This window comes from Danio rerio, chromosome 5 (assembly GCF_049306965.1).
Source record: "Danio rerio strain Tuebingen ecotype United States chromosome 5, GRCz12tu, whole genome shotgun sequence".
Lineage (NCBI taxonomy): Eukaryota > Metazoa > Chordata > Actinopteri > Cypriniformes > Danionidae > Danio > Danio rerio.
In genome coordinates this window covers 34,229,610-34,245,739 of record NC_133180.1, presented here as the reverse complement: position 1 = coordinate 34,245,739, position 16,130 = coordinate 34,229,610, and the positions used below count along the sequence as shown (strand labels likewise).

General features: G+C 36.5%; 1 protein-coding gene across 3 annotated transcripts in view; it reads right to left on the bottom strand.

Moving 5' to 3' along the window:
• The window catches only part of ttll11 (tubulin tyrosine ligase-like family, member 11), a 62,945-nt gene extending 50,628 nt beyond the window's left edge, over positions 1–12,317 (bottom strand). For 2 of the 3 annotated variants that reach the window (XM_073950473.1, XM_073950474.1), the window contains exon 1: positions 11,049–12,317. In XM_073950473.1, the coding sequence (XP_073806574.1) occupies positions 11,049–11,582 (534 nt within the window). In that variant the 5' untranslated portion in view covers positions 11,583–12,317. 3 annotated transcript variants of the gene reach the window in all.
• Positions 12,318–16,130: the final 3,813 nt, after the last annotated feature.

Genomic DNA, 16,130 nt, shown 5'->3' with positions numbered 1-16,130 from the left:
AAGTAATATCTCAAAATACATTTAACCAGCTTAAGTATATCCCTAAATGTCTACTATAGATTCCAACCTGGATGGCCCTGGTTCATGCTGAGCTTCAGGAGAGATGGGTGGTGTATCTGACACAAGCAAAGCATTGTCTTTTAGCCTTCCTCCATCTCTTTCTCTTTTCTCTCCTCTCATGCTCACTTATTTCACTGACACTCATCTTCTTTCGAGTCTGCCTGTCTCTTTGCCACCTGGCTCTCTCTCCCTCAAGATACTGCTTTCTTCTGTTTGGATCTGCATCTCGACGCTCTCTGTAACGCCTTGCTATCTCAGCTCCATTAAGTCCCATACTTCTCAAAAAAAATGTAATTTTATTAGCACACAATAAATACAGTAAAATATGTTTTCACAATTAGTTATATTGTTTCTAAATTGTCATTAAATGTGATACGTAGTCTAATGTTACCCATCTCAGCGGTTGATGTCCACCCTGTCATAACAGCCTTGATGACAGGGTGGACAATGACAGGGTGGACAATTTTAGCTAATCTGCTTTTATTAAGCACATGGTGGGACACTAGCAATCATAACAAGCTAACTTGAAGGTGACTTTTAAGTATTTTGACAAATATACCTAAACATTTGGCGAAAAAAATATTTACTTTTCAGATGTTCACGCCAACAGGGTGGACATGTTATGCGTGACCACATCAAACCATGAACACATAATGATGATAAAAATGAAAAATAAGACGAAGTACTTACTCTTCTTGATGCTGTTGGTTTGATCTCATTTCAAATATGTCAACCTTCTGGTGATGATGTCACTGATTGCATCATATTAGTAATTAAAGGGCCAAGTGACCCATAATGACAGGGTGGACATTAAATTCAGGGACGTATATGAAATTGAAGATATTTTTGTAAAAATACAAATAAAATGGCAAAAAACCTTTTTTATTTGCTATAAACTTATGGCAACAATAAAGGAAAAGTGAAATTTGTTTGATTATGTGTTTTTTTATTATTATTAGGCTTGGTTGATGTCTGCTGTCCAGCATAAGGGACACAAGAGAAGGGCAGTGATGCATTAGAAGAAAGTGGAATAAAATAAAGAAAACCAATTTAAATGCAGATACTATTGTACAAAAGTGTATTAAAGTACTTATGCATTACTTGTATCCAACCAGAATAGTATTATTACACAAAATGGCCGAAATAACTCCATGATTGTAATGGGGACAACAAAGGGCACTTTATAGTGATATTAAAATCATTCATTTTCATATGACTTCGTACGAATTAGTCACTACAAAACATGAAAACAGTTATGTTCCCTTGTGAGATCAGTCTGAAAAAGCCTTATTAATACCAATTATTTATATTTCTGGGTCTCCTTGCTCACTTTGGCAGCCATGTTGCCACAGTAGTTAGTGTATTCAGGGAAATGTCTCGTACTCTTTCATTTGTAGTATGGTCCCCCAAAAAATCTTTACTCAAAGAACTATATGATACTTTCCCCTACCCTCCAACCAAATGAGAATCAGGAGTAAATGGAGCAGTATAGGGGAAGGAATAACCGATTAAACAGAATTGTAGTTAGAGTACTGAGGGTTATTGTATAGTTACTGTAAGCTTCAGCAACAGAGACATGTTTAAGATATCATTATTGTAGAGGAGAAAATCCATTTGAGCTCATTTGTGTTCAGGCTTCGATGCATTATACTCATCATGTAAGCTTCATGTGCATTTGTGCGAGTCTGTATGTGATGACTAGGCTGCAGTGTGGGCTGAGCGTGAGATAAGTTATCAAGGGCACTAATCAGGATGCAGGTATGCAGTGTGCTTAGTATAGGCTAGGTTATGCGCCTTGAGCTGGATTTTGGGAGGATTATGTCACTGTTTAACAGGCTAATGTAGTGTGAGGAGTTGTGTCTATAATGTTAACCTGGCACGCACGACAAGCCACAAGTCTGTGATCAAATTAGGAATATGCACAAGTTTGCAGGTTTGGCAACAGTTGTCCTCACAAATACACTAAACTACTACAGAACTTTAAGGATGTCTGAAGTGGAAGTATGAGGCTAAAACCAATGTAATTAAAACAACTGACACACCAAATGAAAACTAAAGTGTGTGCTCAAAAAAAACATTTCTAGGCAGTCCAAAACAATTAATGAGTGACCTTTATATTCTCCAGTTGCTTTAATCTGAAGTACAGCAGTTTTGTGCAGATGACGTTGATAGATTACTGCATGAAACTGGCATAAACAAAAAGGGTTTTCCATTTCCTAATTCTCTTGAAAAACAATGGTTTATTTCTTCTAGAATTATGGTTTAATAAATCAAGAATGAAGCAGGGTAAAACTGAACTGGGAAATTCAATTAGATCTATCTTGGTTGAATAAATATTTATATACATCTGTGCGAGGTTGATACCAGCACATATTGTTAGTGTACTGACTGAACTAATAACGTTCATTTAGAATAATTTTAAAATCTGATGCTTAATTGAGGGATTTGTGAATGTTTTAATGCCTAAGGGGATAGTTCACACAAAAAATCATTATTAACTTAAGAAAAAGCAGAACTGGGATGAAATGAAGGCAGAATTTTATTTTACAAAACTAAAATGTATTTATTTATTCATTTAAATGACCTGTACTTTTGAAAAAAAAAACAATAACCAAAATATTTAAACGTTTTGCATCAAAATGTTAACACTATTGTAGCTTTGCTTTATATTTAATAATTATAATATGTTTAAAAAATAAGTAAGACTGCATTGCTCTGTCAGAGTTGAGGTTGAGCTGGTGAGATAATGAGGACATGCCTTCACAATCCAATCATCTTTAGACTTAACTAAATGAAGTCACTTGGGATTGAAGGTACAAGACACGTGGAACTGTCATGAAACGATGAGAAGGTAAAACTCACACAAAAAATGACACATTATAAGATTGTATGCATGCTTATAACAACTGTCATTAAATGTTATTTGCTTAATTCATTGTCAAATATTAATTATGCTTTAAATGCAAAGATTGTTTGAAACATGTTTTTGTTGGGACAACCTGACATCATCAAATGTCTTTGTCTTTGTCATGACAACTTGACATTAGCAAGACAGCAACAACCGATCAGATTAATGGCCTCCTGACATTTATGTTTATGACAGATTTATGACATGTTATGTTGTCTTGTAATGTCAAAATTCATGACAGTAAACACCAGGTTATGGTCAATATATTTATCATAACCATTAATTTAAGTTGTCATAAAGATAAAGACATCTCAAACAATGTCATCTTGCCATTTAAAATGGCATAACTGTAAATATGACCCAAAAATGACAGTGATGTCAGTCAGAAAATGACAATATTGTCAGTGATAAAAGCAAATTTTCTTTCATTTCATGATTATAACGGTTTCGTGATTTGAACACCCCCTTCAAGTAAAGTGTTACCAAACAATCTCTTATTAGAAAAGGCAATACAATATGTCTTTGAAAGTCTAACAGTTACAGTTCTGTTTTCCACTCTTTCTACAGAGGATCATTGACCTTGCCACTATCAGCCTTTCCCTCTTCAGATATAGTATTTCTCATCTGTTCCAGACAAATAGATATGTTTACCTGGTCTGACACATTACAACACATACAAATACAACCTTAAGTACTAATGTTCTATTGCTCAATGCTGTACTGGCAAGAAGAGCAGTGGGAATACAGGAACATGGGATTATCCCAGATTGTGCTTAATCATTTACCACAGTGAGGCCACAACCATATGGTGAAAGTCAGCGTTCAACTGCATTACTTTTTATGTCTTTGCAACCATGACATATATTGAACTTTTTGAGACCCATGCACTTCCATTCGTCATTGTATACGGAAGTAGTTGGTGATGCTAACTAGTAGCTAACCAATGTTAGAGTCTTTATGAAATCCAAACTAACTAAAATCAATTACATTTTACTTCAGTTAATCCACAGAACAAAATGGTGTGTCTTGGTAATCTTTCATCAAAATCTGAAAATGTGCTCTGGAACAGCATTCACTCTCTTATTATCAGTTTGACAGCTTGTGAAGAATATCATCATGACTAGGGCTGCACAATATATTATTTCAGCATCAATATCACAATGTGATCATATATCGTATTATAATTGTATTATAATTTATTATTTGCATGTGTTTCTCATGCCTGGGATTGTATAATGATTTAAAATCATTTACGCATAAGAAATTGTACCATTTGTCATGTTTGTTAACAATTAATTTTATTGAATTGTTTTTATCATTGAATTACTTTACTTGAATGTTAGACTTGGAAAACAATAATACACTTTTAATTTTAATTGTATCTTTTTTATTTATAGAGTGTTAATTAGATTTTATGTAGACACACTCTTTAAAGAAACAAGACTAAAGTCTCTCAAAGTTTTTTTCTGTTCTACTTGTTTCATCTAAAATAGTATTAGGTACATTGTCAGAGCTAAGTTATTTTACTTAAAACAAAAACTCACTATTTACTCATCCTCAAGTTGTTTCAAACCTTTTCTTTCTTCTGTTGAACACAATCTTAAACCTGAAAACATTCCACTTACTTGGAAAAACAGATATGTTAGTCAATGGTTACAGGTTTCCAGCTTTCCTCAAAATAACTTAATTTGTGTTAAACAAAAGTTAGAAACAAACAGGTTTTGAACATGTAAAGGATGAGTAAATGATTTTTATTTTTACAGTGAACTATCGTTCCCCAGAGATGGGTTGCGGCTGGAAGGGCATCCGACCGCTGTGTAAAAATGTGCTGGATAAGTTGGCGGTTCATTTCCACTGTGGCGACCCCAGATTAATAAAGGGACTAAGCCGACAAGAAAATGAATGAGCTATCGCTTTAACTGTACTTAAAAAGTGAATAAACCCATTGCAACTTGAAACTATAAAGTTGACTTAACTTCTTTTCATAGTTAAACACAGTTAATTTTCCATTATTTGTTCTTTATTTTTTATTAAGAGTGCAAAACAAACAACATACAGTAAACACAGAATACATGAACAGCAATAGAACAGAAATGGAAATAACAGGAAAGTGTGAAAATAAACAGCAGACAATCAGATTATTATTGTTACTATTTAAATAGTATTTATCATAATAATAATGATAAAGTTGGTGATGATAAAAATAATATTCAATATACAGTGCATCCGGGAAATATTCATAGGGCTCTATTTTGACAATCTAGGTGCAAAGTCCAAAGCGCAGGGTGCAAAAACATTAAGGGCATTTCAGAATTCACTTTTGCTATTTTAACCATAGAAAAAACTGCTTTGTGCCGTGGCACATGGTCTAGGAGGCTTGAGTTTATTCTCTTATTGAGTTATAGGTGTGTTTTGAGAATAAACCAATCAGAGTCTCATCTTCCAACATTTAAATGGAAGACTTTGTACGTAAGTGGAAAAACTGAGTGCTTCACTTGCGAGAAAATAATTTATTAAAAAATAAAAAAACTGAAAAATCACATGTACAGAAGAATTCACAGCCTTTGCCATGAAGCTCTAAATTAAGCTCAGGTACATTTTGTTTCCACTGATCATTCCTGAAAAGTTTCAGCAGCTTAATTGGAGTTCATCTGTGGTAAAATCAGTTGAGTAGACATGATTTGAAAAGCCTGTCTATATAAAGTCCCAAGGTTGACAGTGCATGTCAAAGCACAAACCAAGCATGCAGACAAAGGAATTGTCTGTAAACCTTAGAGATAGGATTGTCTCGAGGCACAAGGCTGGGGAAGGCTACAGAAAAATGTCTGCTGCTCTGAAAGTTCCATTGAGCACAGTGACCTCCATTATCCATAAGTGGAAGATGTTTTAAACCACCAGGACTCTTCCTAGAGCTGGCCAGCCATCTAAGTTGAGTGATCGGGGGAGAAGGGCCCTAGGGAGGTGATCAATAACCCGATGGTCACTCTATCTGAGCTCCAGTGTTCGTCTGTTGAGAGAGGAGAACCTTATAGAGAGTCAACCATCTCTGCAGCAATCCACCAATCAGGCCTGTATGGCAGAGTGGCCAGACCGAAGCCACTCCACGCCTGGAATTTGCCAAAAGGCATTTGAAGGACTCTCAGACTATAAGAAATAAAATTCTCTAGTCTGATGAGACTAAAATTTAACTCTTTGAAGTGAATGCCAGTCGTTACACAGCCATATCACCCTGCAGCCCAAGACCGGTTACTCACTGAAGCTAAGCAGGGCTGAGCCTGGTTAGTACCTGGATGGGAGACCACTAGGGAACACTAGGTTGCTGTTGGAAGTGGTGTTAGCTAGGCCAGCAGGGGGCGCTCAACCCGTGGTCTGTGTGAGTCCTAATGCCCCAGTAAAAGTGAAGGGGACACTATACTGTCAGTGGGCGCCGTCTTTCGGATGAGACGTTAAACCGAGGTCCTGACTCTCTGCGGTCATTAAAAATCCCATGGCACTTCTCGTGAAAGAGCAGGGGTGTAACCCCGGTGTCCTGGCCAAAGTCCCTCTATCGGCCCTTACGATCATGGCCTCCCAATCATCCCCTTCCACCGAATTGGCTCGATCACTGTCTCTCCACTCCACCTATAGCTGGTGTGTGGTGAGCGCACTGGCGCCGTTGTCCTGTGGCTGCCGTCGCATCATCCAAGTGGATGCTGCACACTGGTGGTGATGTGGAGAGACCCCCCTCATGATTGTGAAGCGCTTTGGGTGTATGGCCATACACAATAAATGCGCTATATAAATACACATTACATTACATTACATTACATTACATTACGTTTGGAGAAAACCAGGCACCACTCATCACCAGGCTAAAACCATCCCTACAGTGAAGCATGGTGGTGGCAGCATCATGCTGTGGGGATGTTTTTCAGCAGCAGGAACTGGAAGACTAGTCAGGATAGAGGAAAAGAGGAATGCAGCAATGTACAGACATCCTGAATAAAAACCTGCTTCAGAGTGCTCTTGACCTCAGACTGGGGAGACGGTTCATCATCCAGCAGGACAAAGACTCAAAGCACACCACCAAAAAAATTAATGGAGTGGTCACAACAACACACAACAACTCAGTGACAGTCTTTAAGTGGCCCAGCCAGAGCCCAGACCTAAATCCTATTGAACATATTTGAAGGAATCTGAAAATGGCTGTACACTGTCGCTTCCCATCCAACCTGATAGAGCTTGAGAGGTACTACAAAGAGGAATGAGCAAAAACTCCCAAAAAAAGACCTGAGGCTTTAATTGCTGCTAAAGGTGCATAGGCAAAGTATTGAGCAAAGGCTGTGAATACTTATGTACATGTGATTTTTAAGGTTTTTGATTTGTAATAAATTTGCAACAGTTTCAAAAAATCTTTTCACATTGTCATTATGGGGTATTGTGTGTAGAATTTTAAAGAAATAAATTTATTCAATGGAATAAGGCTGTAACATAAAACAAATGGGATAACTCACTTTCTTAAGTTACAGTGTTCATCTGATATAACAACAAAGAATAAAAGTTGGAGGATTAAGAAATAAACTAATGGATCACAACGCTACCAGTTCATACACACTTCTGATCCCAAATGATCTCCTGTGATGCATCTGTCTAACAAATTACAGCACCATAGTTTCGCCGAGGCTAATTTTAGTAGCACAAAAACCTGAGCTGAACTCCGTGAAGACAATGAATGGGTCATGACAACAACTGCCATCAGATTGGCAGCTGTGTTGACAGCCAGTTCTGGCTCTTTGGCTCAAGTGGCAGCTCTTAAACTTCATGCGTTTGTGTCAACTGCTTACATGTAATATCATACCTTGTATCTCATTATCCCAACTAGATCTATATGATTCTTAATAACCTCAAATACTGATAGTCCTCAAAACATTTTCAAAACTCCTGATGGGAACACCTCCAGGCCTTCAATATACTGTAGCAGGCGGGATAAAAAGCATAATGGAGACAGGTTAACTTGAAACCAACCTTTAGCAAGGCAGCTTTAAATTACAAAGGCTTATAATATTTCAGTGGAGATGAGTAGAAGGGGTGGTTATTCATTCAACGGGACCGTTCACTATATCTCCAGCCTGCCAGGTGTTGTGCACCACACAGTACTGCAAGCCTGGTATTATTAGACAGCTTATCAATATAATTATGAGAGTTTCTTTTTTAATGCAGGATGACTTCATATTGATGGTCAGGCAAAACAATATGCATGCGTTTGTCTATGGCGCTGAAGGACAAGGTTAAAGACGTGTTGTGTCTGTTGAAATTTTAAACCGACCAATAAGTGTTCGATTACACTGCGGAAGACTATAGAAAGTGTAGATAAATCATCCATTTAGCATAACGGTCAAACAAAGTAAACAAAATGTGAGCCAGAAACATTTAAGTCATTCCAGGCAGAATTGCTTTCCTTTAATTATAATTTATGTCCACTATTAAAAAAAATGTTATAGAAGAAAAACTAGATATCCTACTCTAATTATCACACTCAAGTACTTATGAATACAATTTGTTTTCTATGTTAAGCTGCTTTGACACAATCTACATTGTAAAAGCGCTCTATAAACAAACGTGAATTGAATTGAGTAAAGAAGGGAAACAAAACTGCACAGAAACTTTACAAATTATAACAATGTGTTCCATAATAAAACTTAAAGATAATAATACCTGTTTATTTGTCTCAATCATATTGTCTGATCCTATTTTTTGTGAGAAATAATGAGATAATGAGATACTATCAAGTGACCTTATGTCGTAAAATGATAAAGGAAGGGGAAATGACCTACCATGCATCCTACCAAGTGTCTGATAAGGGTCTGAGGTTAGAGTTAAGGCAGACACCAGGTTTAATTGATTTAGATTAGAACCGGTGGTTTTATATTCTGCACATTAGAGTTGTATCCAATAATTCTTAGTATTGGGACTCAATATTTCCATGACTATTCTGTATTAGCTAGTACAATAAGGATTTTTGTATTATTATTTTTTAATGCAAAACATTTTTAATCTGCTTAAAAAAAAACTTACCTTTCTAAAAAAAAGTCTTATAGTAAAATTAGTAGTTATACATTAGTTATATAGTAAACTTTAGCTCCCATGGAACATTTTCAATCCATAAAAGACTATTCAATGCAGAAAACGTTTTTTAGATTATGAAAATGTTGATTGCACTCGAAAAAAAAATGGTGCTTTGATGTCCCTTCCCATCCGAAGGCTGCTTTCCAACCAACCCAACACCCCCCCCTCCCAAAAAAATTTATTATTAAAAATAAAAACTCTCAATTATAAAAAAATATATGTATATACAGCTAAAATAATTATCTTAGTAGAAAGAAAACCGCATTTATCATTTAAAATGCATTTACAGTTGAGTTCCCCCTCCCCTTCCCCAGAGTGGTTCGGTCCACAGCGTGCTTTGTACGTGCTGCGTGTGTGGCTGCGGCTGAGTTAATGCTGAATTTCAGTAAGTAGGGGATTTTATTCACCTTAAATACAGCGATTCTCCTCAATGTAGTTAATACAGACTCGTTCATAAATTAGTTGCGACAAAAATGCTGATTACCAATGTAATTGTCCATGAATCTGCTGTATTAGCGATTAAAATTACTTATATAGTTAACAATAGCTTGTTGCTAACGCTAAAGCCGTTTCCCATGCATTGTTTCATTTGTGACGACTTGGCATAATGTTAACTTAACATTAACGACCACAATTAATTAGCATATTGTTTAGCTGTGTATTTGCTAAATGAGCACTGCTACACTGAGCCCACTAACCCCATTGTATTTTTTGTGTAATCAGTTTCTATTCTGTTTTAAGTTACTCAATTAATTTGAAATTAAAATGTTAACCTTTTTTAATTCTTTGTTTTTATTGTTGTGATTATTTTTTATATTAGTTTTGTATTCTTTATGTAAAGCACTTTGAATTACCATTGTGTATATAATGTGCTACAGTATAAATAAACGTGCCTTTCAGTGTCATGTATAGGATAAAAAAACAGCTAAACATTAAGTACAAAAAGTTTACATATTAAGCAGTTTGGCTTTCAGAATGAGTGCTTAAATAGTAATGTCACAAAATCAATCACAGGCAAAGGAGAAAGAAATGATTGAGGAACAGGCAGAGCAGGGTCAGTCAGATGTACAGTGTCAGGTAAGGGTGTTGTGCTTTATTAAAGGGATAATGACAATTCTTTTGGGGGGTGAACAATTGTTTTAATGTTTTCGGAGTTGTGGCTGTTTAGCAGATTTCACAGGCTCACAGATTTACAATATGATCAGTCATTTTAACGTTTTTAAAGTTAGTTATTATGAGTATGGAAAATGTCTTTTCCTGCATTTATTCTGCTTCAGGAGTCTGTTGACTGTTGACTGTAAACAACACAACAAACAATGCAATAAATAGTTTTGAGGTAAAATTTGCTTTGTTATTGAACCGGAGAAAAACTTTGAGAATAATCATAATGACGAAGTCTCCATGCTATATAATAATGATGATAAAACCATTTTTAACTGCGGGGACTTATCTTTAATAGTACAATTCGGCAGTATTATTTGTGTCCCCTTCAAAAAAATGCTCGAAAGAAATTTTTTATTTATTGCCCCCTCCCTCTACTGTTAAATCAGATTTACGCCCATGGCTGCAACCCCCGTACACCCTCATTAACACACATTTAACTAATTTAATTCACCTATACAACATGTTGTTGGACTGTGGGGAAAACCAGAGCACCCAGAGAAAATCCACACAAACACAGGGAGAAACTCCACACAGAAATGTCAACTGACCCAAAGCCGAGGCTCGAACCAGCGACCTTCTTGCTGTGACGACAGTGTCATTTCCCAACTTATTTAACCCAAGCTAATTTACAATTAATGTATAACATTTTAATAAAGTCTAATATATAATAAATAAAAAAACAAAATCCACGAATCCCCGCTGTCAATAGATGGCTACACCACTACGATTAATCCCTGTAATTGGAAAGAGAGTCAGAAAAAGTTAAATGTGATCTCGTGTCAGGACACAGGAGTGGGTCCTGAGCTCTTACCTCTTTCCACTTCAGCAGCCTGATGCTCATCTTCAGCGCTTCCAGCGATGTCTTCGCCTTGGAGGTGTCCACCGTCACTGCTCTCCTCTTTTTGGCCACCTTGCCCCCGTCCTCTTTGCCACGATGCTCACATTTCTCATCCGTCTGCCTCTGACACGACTCAACATGACCGTTTGCCGCTGTTTTGCTCTTTAAAAGTCTACCCGTCCCTTTAATGTGAAGGTTTTGCTCGTTGCTCACACGATTCTGTCCTTTCTCCTGTGAACAGTCCGACTTCCGCGGCGCCACATCTGACAGATGTTTGCCATTCACCTGTTTCTCATGCCCGTCTGCTTTACCTCGGCTTTTACTTCGACTTCTCCCGTTGATGCTGCTTCTGGAGAGGTCCCTCCGAGCCCGAGGAAGAGCCGTGAAGGAGACGTCAGCAGGGACTGAAGAGGCCGGGGACAGATGCTCCTCTTCGGCCGCGGCCTCGGTCTCCACTGCCTTCATCTGCTGGAGCTCAATCTTCACTCTCTCGTAGTGATCGCTCATAGTGTTAATTAATACTCGGCTGATTTGTTATCTCATCTAGGTTGCTGAATATGTTAGATTGATACACTAGCTCGAGGTGCAAACATTCCCAAACTAAAGCATAAAACTAGTAAAGCGGTTTATAAAATAGCCAAATATGGAGTCTGATAAAGTAGCATCAAGACGAGTCGACTCCATGGTTAGATTACATCTCAGCATTATAAAAGCTTTATGAGCGCTGACAGATAGCACATCACTAACAATGTGCCGAGTGTTTTTGATGGCGATCTAACGGGACAGGAGTGGCTCCGGGCACAAGAGCTGTCCAGCTTGCGATTTTGCAGAGAGAGAGGCTCTTAATCGCCTATAAAAACAACACTAACGCTGCATATAAACACGTTCGTGCTTAATTCATCCCATTCTCTACGAAAATACTCAACTAACGGCACACATTGCGGCATTGATATATGAAAGGGGGGAGCGGGGCATGGCTGGGCGCATCAGCGCATTCCCCCTGTCAGTTTCGGTCAGTTCTAAAGTGCCGGTGAGGGGCATCGACTGCTCTCGCGCCTTTAAACAAACGCCGCATCGCTAAACGAAGGCATCGCGTGCTTCCAGTTTACCTGCTGTTTCCCAAGACTTGGTTTAGTTAATGCAGGCGGACAGATAAGGTGATGACCAGCGATCACACCAGAAGTTAAGCTCCCGTGTGCTGCTGTCGCGGCTGGTGTTTTGGTCCTGTTGACAACGCAACGCAACCGACGGAAGCCGTCGAGGCACATGACAGCAACATATTGCGGTCAAGCTATACGCGAAGCGAAAAATCAGTGAGCGGGATGATTGTGTAAACACATTAAATAGTAGTAACGTTAGTAATAAAAAGGTATTTATATGTAATAATAAAATATGAATAAAATATATTGTTCAATGGGCCTAGGCGACGCAGTGGCGCAGTAGGTAGTGCTGTTGCCTCACAGCAAGAAGAACGCTGGTTCGAGCCTCGGTTTCTGTGTGGAGTTTGCATGTTCTCCCTTCGTTCGCGTGGGTTTCCTTCGGGTGCTCCGGTTTCCCTTACAAGTCCAAAGACATGCAATACAGGTGAATTGGGTAAGCTAAATTATCCCAAGTGCACGAGTGTGAATGAGTGTGTATGGATGTTTCCCAGAGATGGGTTGCAGCTTGAAGGGCATAGACTGCGTAAAACATGTGCTGGATAAGTTGGCGGTTCATTCCACTGTGGTGACCCTGGATTAATAAAGGAACTAAGCTGAAATGAATAAATGGGCCTATTATATCATTTTCTTTTATTTCTATTAGGGGAGCGTGGGACACAAATGCGGGATTAAATGTAACACAGAGTTTTAAGGTATTTGCTCAAAGTTAACCATGTTATGCTTCCAAGGTTTTCACCACAGTGTCAGCAGACATCTTCCTGCCTGCCAGTTATTGAAAGATTTCGGTGAAAGTTGGATGAGAAACACAGGAGAAAACCATTTTTGAAGCATGAAAGTATTTTTTATTATACTCGATATTTTTATTTTTCAAAAAAATTATCTACGAAAAAATGAACGTAAAATCTTATATTGTGGTGGTTACCATTTTTTAGGCTAAAAGATTAAATCATTTTGAAAGATGTAAGAAACACACAGTGACTGCTACCCAGATTTTAGGAAAACATGAGACAGTGAGGTTGGTTGTTACAGGGTGTTACAATTAAGCCACACACTGTTGGACACCTATTTTACAAACAAAATAATTGTTTGAATTTGGAGTGTAATGTTGAGAACTTATTATTATTATTATTTTTATAGAAAACATTGTTTTAATAGAATTGTTTTTATTGCTAATAATGCAACTAAATGCATTGTATAATAATGGATAAATGGATAATAAAACAAATAGATTGAAATGTGTTATCCAATAAATAAACATACAGTGCTGTGTAGAATAAAAAAGTAATTCAGATTCAGATTCAATTTATTTGTCACTACACTTTCGTATAGCGAGATTGGACCCCCCAGACCATACACAAAACATCACAAACAACTTTTCAGGGGAGACAGATCTTAGGAGGTAGCATTTAGAAACGAAGAAAGATACATTTGGACAGTTAGGCTAAAAAACACCCCCTCAGCTTGCCCTTGATTAGGACAAAGTGAAAAAAGGGAGAAAAACAGCCCTATCTTAGCATAAGCACACCGGCAAGACACAACATAGACAGAAGGGATGGGAACAGGGGTAATGGAAAACAGTCCCTTGAGTGCGGGCAGCCAACTGGTCCAGCAGCCATTTCCGGCGCAAGTCACAGCCCCGCCCACACCCCACGTGGGTAAAAGCACACGAATGAGCCAATTACTGAGTAAATATATAAATATAGCTACTATTTGAAGTAAACTGAATTTAAATTAATTGTGTAAAATCTGCCTTTATATGCACGTGTTACAACTAACACCCTGTCTGTTACAACTTGCCCAGCAGGTAAAGTAAATAGTAACATTTTTACTCTTTGCATTTTTGGCAATACTGCACTGTACGGCAATACTGTCCGGCGATCATAATTCCAGTGCTCATTTGTAGGAGAGGCTTGTGAATTATTGGTAAAAAACGATGGTTTGCCTAACCCTATTACTTTGTTTATTTATTTGTTTAATTTGGCCCTTACATTGTAGCAACCAGAAATATGATGGAATAATAACATGAATTTCAGCATTTAATGTGTTCATTTGTAATAATGCACTTATTATGCTGTATCTGTTAGTGTTTTATTGTCAAAACCGTAGGTCTTAAAGTATGTCACTATATATTAATGTGTTGCAACAAATGGAAAAACTTACAAAAACATAACATGTAAACAGTATCTGGTCCTTTGTGCCTAGTCATGTGATAAATAATTTTTGAAGAAATATATATATAGAAATATATATATAGGCAATTATTGAACTACGGCCCTTTTAGCCTTGTGAAATTGAGTAAAAAAAAAAAACTTGTTCAAAATTAACATAACATATAGCCTCATGAGTTTAAACAATTTGTCTATTTTTAAGATCTGTAAGAGGACAAACGTAGGTAAGATAAGAAATTGTTTATATTTAACATGTTTTCCATCGTGAACTGAACAAATGTAAATTCCACCACATCTCAATATACAGATTTTATTTTAAAAATTAAATAAATTATGCTAGCCAAACATTGCCCAAGATATTTTTTTTCTATCTAGTTTAAACAATCTTTTCACAAATAAATACAGTAATTATACATTTGTCAATGAAATAAATAGTCTCTTAGGACCAAATGCTGAACTGTACACCTGTCACACTCTTGACACTTTAAATTAATTTGGTTAAGAGTTTATAAGAAAATTTTTACACTGAATTTTTATATTAAATAGAGCATGAACTCATAAATTGTTATTCCACTTTTAATGTGTGATAAGAACTTTTAAAGTTTTCTTTTTTTTTAAATGTGTGTGGTGATGGAAATGGCAGTGGTGGAAATCACATTTCAACAGTTTATTGTGAAAAATGAAAATTAGCTTTCATCTATAGAAAATACTCTTATTTACCTTAATTTTGTTTGGTTTTTAAAAACATCTTTGCAAGTACAACATGTTTGGAAATGACGTAGAATAAATGTATTTCCTTATCAAGCAATATTTACCTTGATTTTTCTTCAAGTGTTGTTAAAAATAATTTCCTCTATCTTAATCATGTTCTCAGATGGCACAATTTGTTTTCATAGAAACCACCTAAATAATCTTTCACACAAACTTTTTAAAACAACATTACAGTGTTGTGGTGGAAATGACACTGATACTGTGCCACAGCTATATCTTGCATAAAAAATAATATTGATAATAGTCTCACTTGATAATAGTCTCACATTAATAACTATAAAATATTTAAATTATTTTACAGTGCTTAATTAAGATACATTAATAGCTACCAGATAAATAATATTTTAAAATGCTATTTTCATTGTTAAAGTTTAAAACTCTGGGAAGTGAAAACAGTGATTTTGACACCTAAAAGGAGGTTGAATAATATGAAAAAAATATATAATAGGTATACATTTTTTAAGTAGGTTTTATTGTTAGTTTGACAATGAAAGGGAAATTTGAACAAAATTATGTATATTTTGGATAAATGATCAAAGAAAGTAGAAGTGCCCGTAGTTAAATTATTATATATATATATATATATATATATATATATATATATATATATATATATATATATATATATATATATATATATATTAATGTGCCCTCAATGCCCCTGTGATGCAGCAGAGGGAGCACTTGTGTCAAAATAGAAAAGCTCTGCTATCACAACACTCCCTGTAATTTTGTGCAGTATACAGTGACTTGAATACAGACTCAACTCCACAGATGAATAGGGAGAGATAACTCTAGGTGCATGTTTGAGGAGTGCGTCAGCAGATCAGCAAACGTTCAGTTAAAACCTCATTTGGCATGTAACTGGGGGCTTGTTATCACATAGGTTGTCAAAAAAAACTTTTTTGTAAAATTATTTTGTGAATCATTTAAAATGATACATTTAGGCCAGCGAT